At 42.4% G+C, this 18,495-nt stretch overlaps 1 protein-coding gene across 2 annotated transcripts; it reads left to right on the forward strand.

Moving 5' to 3' along the window:
- Positions 1-266: 266 nt before the first annotated feature.
- On the forward strand, positions 267-12,086 carry LOC139296708 (BTB/POZ domain-containing protein KCTD1). Of its 2 annotated transcripts, none has more exons than XM_070919188.1 (5): positions 267-457; positions 6,292-6,470; positions 7,488-7,632; positions 9,330-9,635; positions 11,925-12,086. In XM_070919188.1, exons 1-5 carry the CDS (start codon positions 449-451, stop codon positions 12,084-12,086), a joined length of 801 nt encoding a protein of 266 aa, XP_070775289.1. In that variant the 5' UTR covers positions 267-448. The 2 variants fall into 2 exon arrangements, with proteins under 2 accessions (XP_070775289.1, XP_070775288.1); XM_070919187.1 differs by lacking the exon at positions 267-457 and adding an exon at positions 5,192-5,428.
- The last annotated feature ends 6,409 nt before the right edge of the window (positions 12,087-18,495 follow it).

The raw sequence follows: 18,495 nt of genomic DNA on the forward strand, positions 1-18,495 counted from the left end.
TCCAACCATTTGTAGCAATCGCCCGGGGGAACGTTACATCAAAACTAATCATAACGATTAAAATCAGCTTCTCTGCGAGAGGGAGGCAATAGGCAAGTTGGAGGCAGGAGGAGTGAGGGTGTTGTAAATGCAGGAAAAAAAAAAAGATTTCTTTATTTGATTTTATAAAAACATAAACTCAACAAAGACTGAGGCACTGCTGCTGTGATCTCTTCCTTTTGCTCGGAGTTTTATTCTGCAGATTGGTTTAGACTGGGGCAGAGACATGAGCTAATTGTATCCTGATCTTTGCCTTGAGGGGTTTCGGAGCCCTGGAGCAAGTATTCTCTGTATTTTGTTCTGTCTACCTTAGCCAAGCTATTGCATTTCTCACTGGTGTAGGAAGAGAAGCAGATCGTGGGCCAAATCGGAGGGAAAAGGTGCATAAAAAGATACTTTATGCCTCTCTATGTATCAGGTAAGCGGAGATTTATTTGGTTTGCTATTATTTCCGTGGCTGGATGGACTGGGACATTGAGGCGCAGCAGCTTTTACGCATGTGCCAAGCGATTCGAGCGGTACAGTTCTTAAAAAATATTTAACCACTTCCTGGCTATTGTACTTTAGTTACTGTACAAATGTATGCGCGTGACTACAATACACGAGGCTTTGGTACATCTACTCTAAACGAACAGCGGATTAGACTGCGATCTTGTCGAGCAAACACTCTTCTTGTCCACCGTGTGAATTCGCTCCTGGCGCGTTTCAGCTCCGAACACATCGCCGTCTCCGTGTCGCTGTTGCTGTTTAACTTGCTCGTAACTTACTCAAACCTGCGTTTGTCGTTCCCGTGAAGATTATTTGACGTCAGTTTTGTCGCGAAACAGTTCCATTTCCTGGCTGCCCTAGATCTATAATGAAAGACGCCATTGTGGAGTAATTTTGCCGCAGGCGTTTTTCTTATTCTGTAAGACAGGATGTACCTTTTACACACGTCAATGCAGAATCTGTGAATCACCCTTTAATACAGGCCGTGGCCGTGTTAAGAGAATCATATTTATGTAAACGAAGACAAAAATAGGAGCGATTTTTGTCCTCTCGTCTCCCCTTCTGGCTCTCTGACCGCGCCGTGCGTAATGAACTCTGAGGTCCGAATGCGAATTGGCAAATATAGTTTACTAAGTAATAATCTGGACCTATTTCGCCCATGGGACAATGTATTGTGTAAATAAACATCTGCTAACCTTCATAAAGTTTATACTTTAAAATTGTACATTACATCCCAAACAAAAAACTACATTGTGTGTTTGGTTGCTGAAATGTTTCTCACTGTGCTGCAGCGAGGACGATACTTTAAATGCCATTTACATCATAAACAAAAGCCTGTAAGTTTAGGTCACCTGGAATGAAAGCCAATACTCGGTTTCACCAGTTTCAGAGGCGCCCCCTATGAATAAACAGAATGAGATTGAGACGTTGGGTTGTCGGGACTGATCACTTGATGGCGCTGTAATAACAAAGCCATACAGTTTTACTGTATGTACAGCATGTGTACATCTACCTGTCTCCCAGTCAAATTACACTAAACAATCTGATCTGAAGACAACTGTTTAAAAAGAAAGTTAGTCCACATTACATTTGTCACAGTTTCAAGTTAGAGGTGTTTTACTTGCTACATGGGAACTCCTTGGAGAGAAAAACTGTTATTATATTTCATATTGTGGCTCTGCCACTCCTGTGCCCTGGGATAGTTTGGTCTATGCCAGTGAATATGCACCACAGTCTCCAACAGCCTGCGGCAACCCGGCACTGATCACACTTCCTTATCTGTGATGTCATGCTGATGTACTGCTACTGTAAAAAGGCTGATGTTGAAGTAGACAAGTAGCCCCTCTTGTAATACAAATCAGGGAATAATCATGTGTTTTTGTATGATAAACATTGGAGCGAACTTTGTACCCGTTCAGATTGCCTTTTTGTCACTGTTAACAGAGAGGCGGGAGTTCTTTGACACTGTTGATTCTGTGGATTCTCAAGCACAGATTGGATAAGCATGATCCAGAGGCGCTGCAAATGATTGTTTCCCTTATTTGCCACCTCGACTTTCTAGGGTTAAAAAATGGTTTATCCAGAAAATCACATTTCTCTTGGCTGAGGAGCAGGTCAGCAAGGTCTCTTTCCTCTGGTAACTTTTTTTTTCTCCTAAGCAACCTCTTCATCCTTTCACTAAATGCCAATGTATTTTTTTTACACTGCACACATTTCTGCATTTGTCATGACACATTTATAGAGCTGCTGCTGTTACTGAGAAATATGCTTTTAAGAAATAATATCAGCTTGAAGTTTTGACTTGTGAGGTTGACATGATGTGAACAACAGACATCTCCGTACTCATCACACAAACAAAACGGCATTATTGCCACAATTCAGGACTTATGTCAACATGGCATGAGAGGGAGTAAAGAAGTTTTATTGAAATGTTTATATCAGCAGACTACTGTAGATGTGGTGTTGCTTGGGAGCTGTGATAGTTACCTTATAATGCCTAATGTCCAGTTCTAAAATCCAAAGAGACACACACCTGACCAGATAACCAGCCCACAGTATTTACCCATGCCTTTCTGTTCTGACAGTCTCACTACCTGTTATATTTTTCTGCCTTTACAGCCGGCAGTGGCTGAAGTTAACCCAAAGTCTGTAGTTGTCTGTGTGTGGACATTTGAAACAAATGGCCACGGGCAACAAAGCAGAGACAACCCATCCAGATTATGTAAATACCAGTCTGCCTGCCTCGAACTGAATGTTAATGCTCTGATCTGAAATGCTAATTGTGTCTTGTGCGATATGTCGCAACACTGAAGAGCTGCATTGTGGGATGAAAAACTGAAAGCTTGTTTGTAGCTGGTGTTGATCCCAACAGGCCCTTTGATTATTGCAATAGCAGACTGGTACTTGCTTCCTTAAGTTTTAGCAGCATTTTTGGGTGCGTTATCTTACTAAAGATGTAAACAGAGCTATAGTGTTTGTTCCTTGAGATGTAAAGAAGAGATGTTAAAATGGTGATTTTGCATAAAAGGCTTGAAAGACTTCAGCCCAGTGATGGAAAACAACATGAGTAACTGGAGCAGTCCAAGTACTCCCGGCTTTGATGCACCGCGCCTGTTTTAGATTTGTTTGTGCATACTGTGGTGCAACAAATTTACACAAGCTGGGTAAACGAGCAAATTCCCTAAACACATACGTTTCGACTTGTTTCACAAAGGCTGGAAACTTTTGGAGCACGTCAAACAAACCCCCGTCACATGGGAGACTTTTGTAGCACTTTGCCAAATTCAAAATGGCAACAAGTAGGACAAGTGCTGGTGTTTAAGGTCTGCAGTGCACATCTGGAGATGATGAGTGATAACATGAGCATCAATGGTCAGTCCTCCGTCACATCCTTACTGATGGGTTGTGGGGATGTGGTGACCTTTGAACCGTCCTTGAGATAAAAGCGTGAAAGACAGAAATGTGATGTGGACATCAGTGTGAGAAAAAGGGCCACAACACAATGTATCTTTACTTCCAACAACTCAGAATGATTTTGTGATATAAGAGCTCATTCCCACAACCCGCTAACCCCCTTCCACCTCCCACCCACCCAGCCACCCGTTCTCTTTCACTCTCTCTTCTCTCACCCCTGCAATTTTCCATAATGCCTTACAGATTTTACACTCAATCCACCTTTGCGATGACAAGGCTTTGAGGAAATCCAATTCCACCAAGCTGTTTTCAGAACTTACTCTCCACAGGCACACAGTCACTCTCACACTCACACACACACACACACACCACCATCTCCACAAATTAGTCAGGGAACAAATTACCTGCATTCTGAGTGTGATCCCACGCACTTTGCCGGCTGCCTTACACAGGTCCCCTTTTGAAGAGCAGCCATGTGATTTCTCTCTCTTTTGCCCTGCAGGCCCCTTTGCCTTCTGCGAGGGATTCTGGAGTTGAATTTTAAAACTATGTATGGCTGCTGCCTGCGCTTATCAGCGCGTGCACAAGCGGCATGCAAATCAGACCAGGATCACACACCGCATTGGAGGCCTACACTCAAAGGCAAGCTTAATTGCTAATTGGGTATCTAGGTGTGAAACTCACACTGCCAATGCGAAGCAGGAATGTGGATGTTTTAAGGCCAGTGGTTGAACTAATTAATTTTAATCTGAATGTTATTAAAATTTGTGGATTCCCTGCATTTTCTATGGAAAAAACAGCCCAGGAGAGTGCTGTGGCAGTACTTTTAACAGCAATTGGACATGTTGTGGTCTGGTTTTATACTCCATGAAGTCATTAGTGTGGTGGTTTTGCAATGCTGATGTGGTCATCTGAGGTGGTGTTTACACACTGCAGTCATCACACAGTACACTCTTATATTTGTCAGGCATAAAGCCAATGAGAAACTGATCAAGATGTTTCAAGTGTTCTCTGAGGGACAGACTGCTTTTTTGAAGGGATGTGATGTTTCTTTGTGCACATAAAGGGCACTTGGGTTATTATTATTATTCTGCCCAAATGATGAAAAGAGCGCGTACGCACTTTATTAACAATGCTTTAGTGTGATTGGAAAGATAATGATCACTCAGGTGCTTGTGAGTGATGTGTGTGTCTGTGGGTGGAGGATGTACAGGGGCATTTCTGTCCAGGTGGTTGAGTGGGTTGGTCACCGTTTGGGCTCTTTCACTGAACTTTGGGACACCGGACTTTGAGGTTCTGTTGTGTAGAAGGAGGGTTTAACCGGCTGAGCAAACCCGCTGCTGAACAATGGGCACCAGCACCAGCAGGAGGGTGACCGCGCGCAGAAACACTGCTCCAAAAGGGCAAAGGCCAGCTGTGACAGGTCCGGACGTGCGCGTGGACCCGACTCGCATAACCAGACGATCCTCTTCTTTTTGTGAGGCAGGATTTGTTTTATTCTGAAAATGCGACACACATACCTGCCACTGAAACAGCGACAGCCCAAAAGAGCCGCAGGCGCTACAATGCTAATGTTGTCGGGGGCTTTGACTTCTCCCAGCCATTGCAAAGAAGCTGCTCCGCGTGACAGCCACGGCGCCGCTCTTCCTCCGGTGTTCGCTAGCCCGCTTTTCACGCCTCTCCACATTTGGCAGGTGCGTCGGAAAAAGCTCACCGCGTCCTGCCTGTTAACCTCAAAGCCCGCGTTGTAATGGACGAGACGGACATCATGGACTTAACGCATCAGAAAGCGAGAAAGCGACCGCGTCCAATCAGTTCTGCGGATGAGTCCGTGCACGCTTCTCTCAAACGGCTCCCGATCCGAGCGGCGGAGTGCAGGGAGCCCCCGCTGATGTACGCTGTCAGAGGAGAGCCAGTTCCCGCAGCATCTCTCAAGCAAAATGACCATTCGGTGACTTCCTCTCCAAACACAGTGATGCCGTCGCAGGTAAACGCCTAAAGTGCGGTTTTGTCTCGGGGTAAAAAAAAAAAACCCCGGAGAAATTACAGTCAGACTGAGCTCGAACTGTCACTTTTGCTGGAGGAGCGAAGTGACAGACACTTAGGTTTTATTGAATGCGGCGTGTGAATAGATTGAATAGATGCGCACAATTGTCACGTTATTTGAATATCACGCACGCACAGTCCTCTTGCCTTTGCCTGCTTTAATTTACTGTTAAACCGTGTTCAATCATTTTCAGAAAATGTTTGCAATGCCCAACTCTACAGCAGTCCTCAGACTGAGCTGTTACAGGCAGTAGTTGTTTCTAACCGTCTCACTCCGGGTCTGAAACTTTTGGGGGTAAAGTAATTTTCTTCGGAGAGCTCAACAGAAATTGTCTGCTAATGGTGTTTGTAGGTTAACAGGAGACAATTTCTCCAAATCCTATTACAGTATTCAAATCATCAAGTCATTACTGCTCATTTCCAGGACTGTAGAGATTGATGCTCCAAATTAATTTGGTTTTGGAGATTATGGCCCACAGGAGTGGTTGCTTGTGGATTGAGGCAACATTCAGGTCAAGGTCAGGCTGCTCTAACTTGCAGAGAAGAAAAATCTTCCCCTTTCACTCCTGACTGTGGAGTGTGTTATGTTACAGAAATATTAAGATTGCTGTGTCTAATTATCCGATTTATTCCCCATTTAAAAAAAAAAAAAAAAAAAAAATCTTAATGATCAAGTCCCCTGTGGTTGTAATGGTGTATTATTTCACCTTTAATATCACATCTTGATCTGCAGAAGAAATACATCTCCCTGTCTGTCTTACCTGCCTGTGTTATAATATTTTCTCCCTTGTGTTGTGTTTACAGGATAATCGCTCCAGCATGTCCAGGCCCATGATCACACGGTCACCAGTGTCTCCCTTGAGTAGTCAGGGCATCCCAACACCTGCACAGCTCACCAAGTCCAACGCCCCTGTGCACATCGATGTGGGCGGACACATGTACACCAGCAGTCTGGCCACCTTAACAAAATTCCCAGAATCCCGGTGAGTCTGCTCCACCATGTATGTGTATTTGAAGAGTGTGATAGAGATAAAGTTTTGGGTTTTTATGGCCACGAGTGAATGCTTGTGTCAAGTGTTTTTGCTTGAAACAGGGAAGGAGATTGTGGAACATTCAGTGTCTTATAGAGAGTTTCTGTTCAAGCCAAATGTGTCATCCTGTGACATTAACAGTCAAATGTCACATCTCTTCAAATCACAGAAATATCTCATGGATGCACTCGGTGGAGAAACGGAGAATATATGAAGTGTTTACTCATCTTTCCAAACAAAGCTGCAGTTTCAGTTGCTTTTATCGGGCAGTATCACACAATGTTTCCGTGTGAAGTATAAAGACCACAGTTATTTTGAGCGGTAAACAATTTGTAGGAGCTTCAAGTGCAGAATGCAGCGCACAGACAAAAGCAACTTGGTTATTCTGACAGATGTCACAGCAGCAGTAAAGGGCCAAAGGGCATGGAGCCATCTGGAGGCTGGGAGGCCGCACTGTCGCTCCGAGCCCAGGCCGGAGGGTGACTGGCACCCTGCTTCAGGCAACCAACTACCAGCTGGCCCTGACCTTTTCATACCACCTCTGTTTTTAATCTTTCTTTCTTTCTTTCTTTCTTTCTTTCTTTCTTTCTTTCTTTCTTTCTTTCTTTCTTCATGGTTGATGTGTGTATTGAGCTCAGTAATGTGTTCATGTCTGTGCGAAGGTGTGAAAAACAAAGCTTGGGAAAATGAGTGAGTCACATCCCTTTGCACATGCTCTTGCTTCGCTGTATACATTTTTTGCCTCTCTCTCTCTTACATTTATTTCTATCCCTTGTCTCCCACCATACAAGGTGCAAGAAAAAGAAACTGTCTGTGCTAAAAATGAGCTCATGAGAAGCATATGTGATCAACTTTTTGCATGCAAAAATCAAGACATATAAGATTGTTAATGTTGACATGTTGTCCCCCTGCCTCCCTCGTTCCCTCCCTTTCTGCCTAACCCACCACCCCTCCCCTCTCTGTGGGCAGAATTGGTCGTCTCTTTGATGGCACAGAGCCTATAGTCCTGGACAGCCTGAAGCAGCACTACTTCATTGACAGGGATGGACACATGTTCCGCTACATCCTCAACTTCCTCAGGACGTCCAAGCTCCTCATCCCAGACGACTTCAAAGTGAGTGGATGTCCATACTAGAAACTGTAAAGTCCCATCAGCCAGTCAGCAGTCCTACAACTTAGCACACACAATGAATGCTAAGGCCGTGGAATGCCTTTGGTCACTTGTCCTCCTTGAATTGCTGAAAAACGGTTCCCATGCTGGAGACAAAATATCAAGGCAAACAATCATAATGCATTTACTCATCATGAGATGCAATTTGCTCCCCTCCAGCTATTAGTGGCCAAAGATTCTTTTGAGATATGTAAGAAAATCAATAAGCTTGCATGAAGACAAAAAAATAAATGCTGTGGCGCCTGTGACCACATTGCATTTGCTAGATTTCTTCAGCGCTCTATGTTCTCGTGCCAAGTGTCCATCCAGGGTGAGTCTCACTGTATGTGACACATTAGCATTCCTTCTGTTTTTTACTCTTATGTGTCATTTAGTCAGTAATTACTTGACTTGCCCTGGGAGAAAACAAATAACCACATTATCTGATGGACTGTCCACAGTGTGACTCAATCAGTGGAAAGTATGTCAGCTAAAATAAGCAAAGACAAAAGGCAGGCTCAAGTTCAGGCTGAGGCCACATTCACATTGAGTAGATTTTGAGAGGAGCATGAGAAAACTCGAATGTGGTGCGATTTAGGCCCTGCAGTCCTGCGGGTAAAGGATCTGCTCCTCTACCCCACGCAACCCTGTGTTACATGTCGCACTACATCTCCTCCACTCTGGATCTTTTGTAATTTTTGCTGAATGGTGCCTTCGCTCGGGTTTATTGCTCATTCATGTAGAACAGTGGTTTTCAAGCTTCTTTGTTGTTTCCGGTTTAGATCCACATTAGAAAAAAATCCCAACCATAAACTGATTAACTTATTCTGTCTTTTTTTTTTTGCTATTTTGCTCTCTAGTATAGCAAGATGTATGCTGCATTTAGGCTTCCGGCTTCCTCCAATTCAGTTCAGTCTTCCTTAAAAGGAAGTAGTGTCTTTGTACAATATATATAAAATGTTTTTGTAGGATTGCTTGAGGGAATTCCTGAGCTTTATGCCAATTATACCGGAGAGATTATTCAAACTTCTTATTCTACACATTGGATTAATGGGACTGACACAACCCAAAGTGTGTTGGAAAGTGTTCTGCTAATCATAATCTTTCCAGTGTTGACCTCATGGCCCTGCATGAGTCACATACTGTTCTCTCGCATACTGTTTATTTTTGTAATTTTATACAGTATACAACATTTTGACAGCCTGTAAACCCCTTCAGTTCTTGTGTGGTGAATATATCCAGTTATTCACATTCACGTTGATATTTGCTTCACAAACTCAGTGAAGTATCAAAAATGTGACTAGATTAATATTAAACTACATTGAAATTTCATTTAGATGTAACCCTTTCTTAAGTATTATTCGGGCATCCTTGCCTCACTAGATGTGAGACAGTAAAGAGCTGTCAGGAAATGAGGGATAGGGGATTACATGGTCAGTGGCCACCAGGATGCCCCAAGTCTGTTCTTTAAAAAACAATTGGTATTGATGATAAGACTTGCTACTCAAACTGGTAAAAAAAAAAACTTACATAAACAGAAACACCATATCAAGCAACATATTTAAACTAATATACAGTATTAGCCAGGTTTTTAAAAATTCTAACTTTAAAAAGTTATGGCAATTGTTAAGATGTCAACGTCCTTTGCCCTTCTCCCACAGGACTACAGTCTGCTGTATGAGGAGGCGCGATACTTCCAGCTGCAACCCATGCTTGCTGAGCTGGAGCGCTGGCGCCAGGACCAGGAGCTGAGCCGGGTGTCGCGCCCCTGCGAGTGCCTGGTGGTGCGCGTTGCACCCGACCTGGGCGAGAGGATCACGCTCAGCGGTGACAAGGCCCTGATTGAAGACGTGTTTCCGGAAATCGGCGACGTCATGTGCAACTCTGTCAATGCCGGCTGGAACCATGACTCCACGCACGTCATCCGCTTCCCGCTTAATGGGTACTGCCACCTCAACTCTGTCCAGGTAATGAGAACAGTGGTCTGCTATGGGTGTATTGTCATTTATACTGATTCTGTCATTTATATATTCATTGTATTCAGCTTTCCTCAAGAAGTATAAACACTCAAAGGTTAGATAACGTAATGCCCTAGGAGTTGACTGAGGTGATGATCTGTTCATTCAACTTCTTTTCGTCTGCTGTTATACTGTAGACTTTCAGAATTTTACTGATTGCGAAATCTCTTTTTTAATCTAATCAAATCACAAGAACAGCCTCGCAGAAAAATGAGTTCTTTGATGAGTTCATCAAAGCATCAATGTAGCAAGCCATCATTACACAAGTCTACCACCATCTTTACTTTTCTGTGATCTGACTGGAATAATGATTTCGACTTTGGCTCCGGAGCTTGTGGACGGTCAGCTTTAATATCATAATATGGTCCTCACATCCCGCCCAATTGCTTGCCGTGTTCCATGTGGATGAAAAACCTTTACAATTAAATCCATAAGTCATTTTGATCGTGGGCATCAGTGCCAACCTGCAGGAAAGGGACAGTGAATGGGTTAATGGTGGATATCAACCCATTAAGTGAAGGAATGGCTGACACCTTGAGTCATGGTGGAGAGTCACAGGAATGTGCAAACTGAGGGAAAACTGGCTGGCAGCAAGAGGAAGTGGCCAATTCAGGATGCGGTGAAACACTTAAGTGGACATAAGATGATTCCCCTGAGTGTCTTGGACTGGGTTGTTGGATCAATGTTCAATCAAAATAAACCTAAGCAACTCCACATATTTTTGTTTGTAACATACAAGAAACAAACCAGTAGCACACATTTTTGAGACTCCAGATGCATAAGAACACGAATACCAGCAATTCTGTGAGGCTGTGCAGACTAGTGGTAGCTACACCGACATAAAGCAAAGTTAGAAAAGTAGTGTTGACCTATGAGGTTATTTTTGTTGATAAAAGACATTTAGTCCTTTACTGTTGTCATGATTAACATGTTTAAAGTGTTGGGAAAGTTGTGATTTCTAGGGGAGCAAAACTAAGACTTGAAGTCTTTTATTATTCAAAGACAGAGCTATAAATAGGTTTCCCTTAAGAACTGAAGGCCAGTGTACTCTTTGACTTGCTGTTACATTTATAATAGAAAGGACTTGATATTATCCCATCTAAGGCTCAATTGGTTCTAGGCAAAACCAGACTGAAACAAGACTAAAAAAAGAAAACTTCTACATTCATTCATCTTTTATACTCAGCATGTATTTGGCAATATTGTATTTCCCTGATTATATATTGAGATTCCACTCATTCATTGATGGTAAAATTCTCAGATACACATCAATAAATGATGGAGGAGAGGCATATTTGAAAAGATTTCACAATGATTTGGACTGTGTCTCCATCTGAGGAAGTCAAATCTCCATCTCCCTCCCAAAAAACACACAAACAAACCCGTCTCTGAAGTGTGTGAGTCGTGGAGAGCAAGCAAGAGAGTGAGCATGCTCCCTGGCAGGTTGTCCCCAGGCAGGGCCCATAATCCTGTTTGGTTATTAAAGCACGCCGGCGGTGGATGCTGTATCTGCGGCTAATGGAGGCAGGGCGGGGGTTTTGAGAGAAGGAAGGGGGGCAGAGAGAGCTGCCAGCAGTAGGGGGACCTTTGTAGTTTTGGCGGAGGCTTGGGCCTGGGGGCTGGGGGGAGAAATGGGGAGAGGGGTTTTTGCTGAGCAGCCCACACTGAGCCAAGTGGCAGAGAAAAAGCCTCACTGCTCCCTGGGGCCTCTTCGATGGAATGTGATCCTACAGCCCCCCCGGACACGTCTGTAGATGTCTGCAAGGCTACGAGATCAGGAACAGCTACACACACACACACACACACAGACATACACACATATACACCAGAAAACAATGAAAATGAGGCAGGAGGCAAAATGAGAGGCTCTTGGTTTTATGAAAGTCTTGTGAAAGTCTCATCCAAATTCCCGTCACAGGCCGTATGTTGCTGCAGCTTACTCCCAAAGCTGTTTCCAATGCTAGTCTTAGCACTAACTCTGCAGCATGTAACGAGAAGAATTTCGGAGGACTCTGTGCTTTCCAGTCTTGCAGTAGTAAACAAAAGGTTAGAGGTTACATTAATGTTTTAGCATCATAGTTTGTGGGGACTGGTAGACCTCCACAAATGATTTATCTGGCATAAGTAAGCACTGCCTGTCACTGGAGTGCTAATAAAGGATGCTAAAGATGCTCTGTGATTGGAGTCCCATATTGCTCCTGACATCTTCCTCCTTCTATCCCATCCCACCCTTTCCAGGTTCTAGAGCGTCTCCAACAACGTGGCTTCGAGATTGCTGGCTCCTGTGGCGGAGGCGTGGACTCATCCCAATTCAGCGAGTACGTCCTGAGGAGGGAACTGAGGAGGACGAGTCAGCGAGGATCCAATTCAAACAGGATAAAGCAGGAGCAGCTGGACTAGAAACCTCCCGAGCAGCAGGAGGTGCTAGACTTTTCAGTGGCAGCCAAACGCTCGATGCTGCAGAGCTCTGTGGACTCTGTTTTTCTTCGTTTCCTTGTTGATGTTTTTGTTTTCTTAATCTTGAGAAACCATCTAGAGAATAAAAATGAGGTGCAACAGGAGATTTTTTGCCATAAGAAGATACAAGACATTTGACAAGTTTGAGATTGCAAGGACATTTGTGATTGTCTAGCCCCCATAAACCAATTTAAAAAGGATTTATATACGCTGGATCCCCTAACAAAGTTTGTTTTAAAACTTAGAGCCTACATTAGGTTGAATATGATTTCTACTACACCCATATAAATTTAAAAGGCTTTTATTGCTGATGTAGTATGTTGCATAGCTTGTCACCAGTGACTTGATTTTGATGTCTCACTGGCAAATTGGCTAAGTCTGTTTTTATCCCTCACTGTAAAAAGGTCACTAATGTGTTGCTTACAGTACAGAATGTCTCAGTAGTCATAAACAGTTAGTTTCAACAAAGCATCTTTTTTTCACAATTAACATGATGTTGAATATTGTGATACCAATGAAGTGTTTATTTTTACTTTAATGGGAGTTATTTTGTTTGATTATGCCATAATATATAGTTGACAATAGCATCATCAAAATTAAACATTTCTCAGACGGTTCTATACGCAGTAAAGAAAATAATTTAGTAAATTATTCACACCATTTGCCTCATCGGGGAGTATGAACTACTAACCCCCATGTGCTACCTTGGGAATAATTTAATTGGATCATAATATTCCTCCGAGTCGTGACCTGTAAATTTTTTTCATTGTATATGTGTTTGTGTTTTTTACATTTAATCTTTTTAAAGCAGATTTGTTGCCTCAGACATGACTGAACAGATTAAAGCTTATTGTACTACCCACTCCGAGATCACTTTTACTTGTAGCACATATTGATATGAAGTTGGATATAAAGTATTTCTAAGATGACTGACCCACCTACGCTCCCTAGATTTGAGTAAAGAGGAATGTAGCAAAAAATGTGAAATAAATCTCAACTAAAGTTGTCATGGTGTCCGTTCGCTGTTTTTACATTGCTGTAGGGACTGCTTTCACATGCCCGCTCAGTGTTGCATTTCAAGAAATTCGAATTTACTGCATCTCTCCTACCTCCTAAGATTCTCTCTAACATCCTGGATGTGTTCAGTGGCAAACAAGAAGCAAAACCTTTTACATTATGTAGTGTTTTAGCTCTCTACAACCAGAGAGTTAAAGCTAACTTCACCAAGGCAATATTGTACCTTGGAGGATTTATGCTGGTGCATCAGTGACTACATGGGGCATTCTTTACTTAGTTATATTGAATAGAGCCGACTTCTCCACGCAAGTCCTGTCAGTTGTGCTTCCACATATCCCTGCAGGGCCAAAATCCAAAGTGAAATCCCACACGGAGCCCTGTCGTCTTGTCTTCATCCCTTTTGGCAGAATTTCCACTTTCTTTGGCTATCTGCGGTTTATGCTATATGTCTCCCTTTCAGGCCTCTTTGCCCTAGATTCCCTTTTGACTGACTGTTATTCTCATAGGCTAGAGGTGCAACTGTGAGTGGTACACAGCCATGCTTTGCTTTCAATCATGAAATCAAAATTTCAGTGCCTGTGTGTCTCATATTCATGGAGAAGACATCAAACACATCAACACTCAGCTAAAACAGTTTGCAGACATAAAATAAGTTAAACTCAGCATTCAAGTGCCAGAGGCGATACATCACTGATGGATCATATTTTTTTAACAAATCAAAATATAATCATTCCAATGTTCAATCTGCATCATGAGCCGTTTTTTCACATTTGCTACAAATTCTCAGTATTGATCACTTCAAATAAATAATCTGATAAATATTTAGAACATGTCATTTTCAATAACTGGCTATGGTTTTACAGGAATAGTTTGACCCTTTCTTGCCGAGAGTTAAATGAGATGATTGATATCACTCATGTCCGTACAATGAATATAAAGCTAGCTTAGCGTAGCACAAAGACTGTAAAACCACTGTTATTCTTACACTTTGGTTTTTGTACAGATTAATCAAAGAAGATATAACATGTTAAATGGTGAAGTTGACAGGTGCTGGTAGGCAAATTTTGTTAGCTAGACTAACTGTTTCCAATCTTTATGCTAAGCTAAGCTAACGGGCTGCTGGCTGTAGCTTCATATGTATTGCACAGACGTGAGAGTGATCATCAACTCTCAGCCAGAAAGCAAATAAGCGTATTTCCCAAAATGTGGAACTATTCCTATAATACATATCAATAAAGATTTTCAGAAATGATTAACATGTTTCTGTGTAGCAAGTTTGTTTAGCTACATGAATGGATGGCCATTGTTTTCCTAAAATAAAATATTGTAAAGGGTGGAGTAAGAGAGAGAATGAACATGTGTTTAGTTGAAAATTCAGCAGTACTTTTTTTTTGCACCCTATGTGATTTTTAAGTTTGTTACCTGTGGGGCAGCCTGAGTATAATGAGACCCTGTCCAGCCCTATCTCTTCTCACTTCCTGGATTCAGAATAACATGAAAAGGAATTAGAGATATCCTCCTCTCCGGACACAGCCTGTTGGAGAAAAGATGAATGGTATTAAGAAACTGACTTCCAGTTCTTTAGAGGACAGGGATTTTGAGGAGAATAAAGTAATTTGAGATCCTCCTCTCTTCTGTGGTGTGTCTGTGATCATGTCTCGCTCACTCGCTTTCTCTCTAGTGATTATTTTCAGTCATCAAAAGGCAGAGTAGGGCCTGGAGAAAGTGGCCGTGGCCATCTTTCTCTTGCTCCCCGGGCTCTGCTTACTCACCACTAGTGAAGGTCAGTGGATGGACTCATTCACCTCGTCTTCAAATCATCAGTCCTCACAGTGCTCTGTTCTACAGCACCGTGCAAGCAGTGGCCACTGTTCCTAATGAATGGCCAAACTAAATACACTTATTAGATGATATACTTTGTGCTCTGGATTTAGTCCTATTCTATTTGCAGTCCTCTCTCTTGTTCTCTGTTGATCTGTAGGTAATATTCTGTAGTGTAGGTGCCTCCTACCTTTATTGAAAAAGCCTCTTGGCCATTTTATGCCAGCAAGATAATTATAAATGTAACCCGTGGCAAAAAAGCAAAACACAACTCCCACATCTCTCCCTTGCCATTTCTCGCTCTCTCTTTCTCTCTCTCTGTCTCTCTGTCTCTCTCTCTCTCTCTCTCTCTCTCTCACTCTCTCTCTCCCTCCAGCCTCGGGAGCTGATTTCAAATTTTCAAAGATATCTCATAGTGAGGCTGCGAGATTGAAGGCTCATAAATACCTTTATTATAATATAATGACCACATATTTCTAGCAATTATTTCTAGTGGAAAAATTAGTTCATCTGTGTGATGAATGCCTGCACAGTCTTTGGGGCTTTAGATGTTCTTAGATGGACAATCGCTGGTAGGATAATACCTCAAATGGACACTCACTAGTAGAATAATATGTCACAGTGGCTTTGCTTGAGTTTTAGAAATTGACTTATTTTCCAGCACCTGCAATGATGGGTTCTTGGGCTTGAACATGTTTGAGAAGAAGGCTGCATGCAAAAGAGAAACCCTTGCTATTTATGTTTCTGTAGTACCATATTAACACATAATCCTTAACGTCCCCCAAGTTTTCTATTTTGTAGGAGCCCAAGGCAACTTGTAGTAATCCACTTTTAATGTATAACAGCTTTTAACCCAGTAAGCTTTGATAACCTCCATGGTGGTTTTGTCAACTCAGTCATACAAGATATTTTGGCATCGGCGCTTTTTCTTGGATAACAAAGCAACAAAGGAGGGGGATAGCTAGTGACAAAAGCCAATAGCCAGTCTATAAAATTGGGGGATTTCGTGAGAAACACATTAAAAAAAGAGAGAGAGGGTTGCTGTCAAAAGCGATGCAAGCTCCAAAAACAAGAATAACAAGAGTGGTGCTTTAAGCTAAATGCTAATGTCAGCATGCTAATATGCCGATGTTTAGCATGTATAATGTTTACCATGTTCACCATTTTAGTGCATGCTAACATTTGCTAATTGGGGGTAAACACAACATACAGCTGAGGCTGATGAATGTCATTAGTTTTGCAGGTATTTAGTCATAAATCAAAGTATTGGACAAAATGAAATTTAAATGGCTCTATGAAGAGTCAGGATCATCAACAACCACAACTTTATTGTTTGACTGTCACTGGAGTTTTGACCTCTTCATACTTTTTTCCTTCCCCATGCACCTTAAAAGTAGGTGAAGTTGTGCCCCTACTCTGCTAAACATTTGTAGTCCCCAAGCCCAAGCTGCATTTACTCAAGTGAATAAAATAAAAAATAAAGAACAGTGAAAGGGAATGAAACGGGTAATCACTCTAGTTGCTTAAAATAAAACACTCTGTTAACTCTCTACTATCAAATGTAAATCTTTATTATTATATATGAGTTATTAATAAAGACCCTGAGAGTGCAAAGTTCCACTGATTTTGCTCAGTGTTATATACATGTGTGCTGCATCATGCTACAGAAGGACTACACTTAGCTTGCCTCCTTTGTCAAAAAACGGTAGATTTTTATACACCAACCTTCATCAGACCCTCCACTCACCTCATGCTGATTGTGCTCTAATATGTGACAGTGCTCCAAGTGGAGGATTTGAGGTAATGCTCCACAACATGCTGCGCTTTCCATTCTTTATTTATCAGTCAGGCCTTGAGTTATGGTGCGCTTGCAGTGAGGAATTTTAGACCGGACTATGGTCGCTGCAGGCCCCTTGGCATACACTGTACACTGAGAGGGAATCATTTATATTCTACTCCAGAGGTAACAGAAGAACATGAGATTGGGAAACAGCTCAAACACCACTCTGCTTGTGAAGCTTAAGGCACAGAAAAGTCAAGCTGTTTTTTTGGGGGGGCTGCAGAGCATATTCAAGCAAGTTCTGTTTTTCTTTTCTATCTTTTTAAATAGTTTCTCCAAAAATCTCCTAATATATATGCTGTGCTCAGTTATACCTTCATGCTCACCCATTTTACTCTGACGCTTTATGGCTCAGTGGAGGCGTGATGGTATGCTGGCTTTGGTGAAATTTTCAGCAGCAATGAAATCTGACCAGTGAAGCTGCCTGTAAATGCTATAGGTGCCACATTGTAACCTGTATTGAAAAAGCCCTGAGGGCGTTTTAAGCCACTGAGATAATTGCGAATGTATCCTTTGGCAAAAACATCAGCAAACTTGGCCCCTCCCTCACTCCATTTCTCTTTTCTCTCACTCCCTCCCTCTCTTGGTTGAGAATTAATAAGGGCTACCTATCCTTGATTAAAAGGTCTCAACTGTACTGTATTGCTCACCGGTAGCACCCCTCCCTGCACCATCCTTTCACATGGGTAGACCTGCATGTTAGGAGTGCTCTAATGATTCTGGAGCTTGCCATTCGAGGGCCACCCATCCATCATAGTGGTAAGGCCAGCGGCTTTATTATAATACAGAGGACAGACATGCTCTGAGGCTATGTGGGACACAATAGAGGTCTTTCAACAGACCTATAAATACATGATCTGTCAGAGTTGCTGTCCTGAGGGCGCTCTCAGCTAGGCTCTAGCCCTCCGGTTGGCCATCACTTATGCTAAGATATGCGCCAGCCCCCGGGCTAAGGCTAAGGCTCAGTTCATTTCAGCCCCTCATCAACCACCCCATTCTACCTCCAGCCATGAGAATAAATAAGAACAAGATGAAAAAAGTGATTCATTATGATGGAGAGTAAAACCTTAACAAAACAAACAAATGGAGGGAGTGAAAACAAACAGTGACTCTTTGGCAGCAGCATCTGAAAAGCTGTTGCTGAAATAACACGGGGGGGATTTTGATCCAACAACACACTTCAATATAAGGTAAAAGGCTGACCATACGGGTTACATGCGGAGACATTTGTTTTGTTATATCACTGCTATGAACAACTATATGCAGGATTCTGACAAACAGCTCTACGCCTGCAACTGTGTGCACTAAATGAAATACATGTCTTGTGGATGGGTGTCAGTTTAGAGGAAGAAGTGGAAGATCACTGTCTCCCATCAGCTTTTCCTCCAATATGATGTTTTTGTGAGTATATTTTAAGTGATATATGCAGCTCCTCCTGCTCCTCTTCTCACCTTATCTCAGGTGAGAATCTCCTTTCACTGTTGCCTCCGAGCCAAGATCAGCAATCTGGGAGTTGGGTGTGTTCTTTTGGAGATTAGTGTGGATGGAGGCTGTTGCATGTTAGAATAATAAACAGGTGAACACTTTAACTCTGCATAATCTCTATCTCCGTGCCACCTTAATGTATTAAAATCATATTCTTCCTTGGGGCAGAAAACCAGCAGCAGATTATGT

This window comes from Enoplosus armatus, chromosome 14 (assembly GCF_043641665.1).
Source record: "Enoplosus armatus isolate fEnoArm2 chromosome 14, fEnoArm2.hap1, whole genome shotgun sequence".
In the NCBI taxonomy this organism is placed as follows: Eukaryota; Metazoa; Chordata; class Actinopteri; order Centrarchiformes; family Enoplosidae; genus Enoplosus; species Enoplosus armatus.

Coding starts and splice junctions, on each gene's coding strand:
- LOC139296708 (XM_070919187.1), top strand. CDS start 5,192: ATGGACGAGACGGACATCATGGACTTAACGCATCAGAAAGCGAGAAAG. Junction 5,429..6,291: donor ACACAGTGATGCCGTCGCAG/GTAAACGCCTAA, acceptor TTGTGTTTACAG/GATAATCGCTCCAGCATGTC. Junction 6,471..7,487: donor ACAAAATTCCCAGAATCCCG/GTGAGTCTGCTC, acceptor CTCTGTGGGCAG/AATTGGTCGTCTCTTTGATG.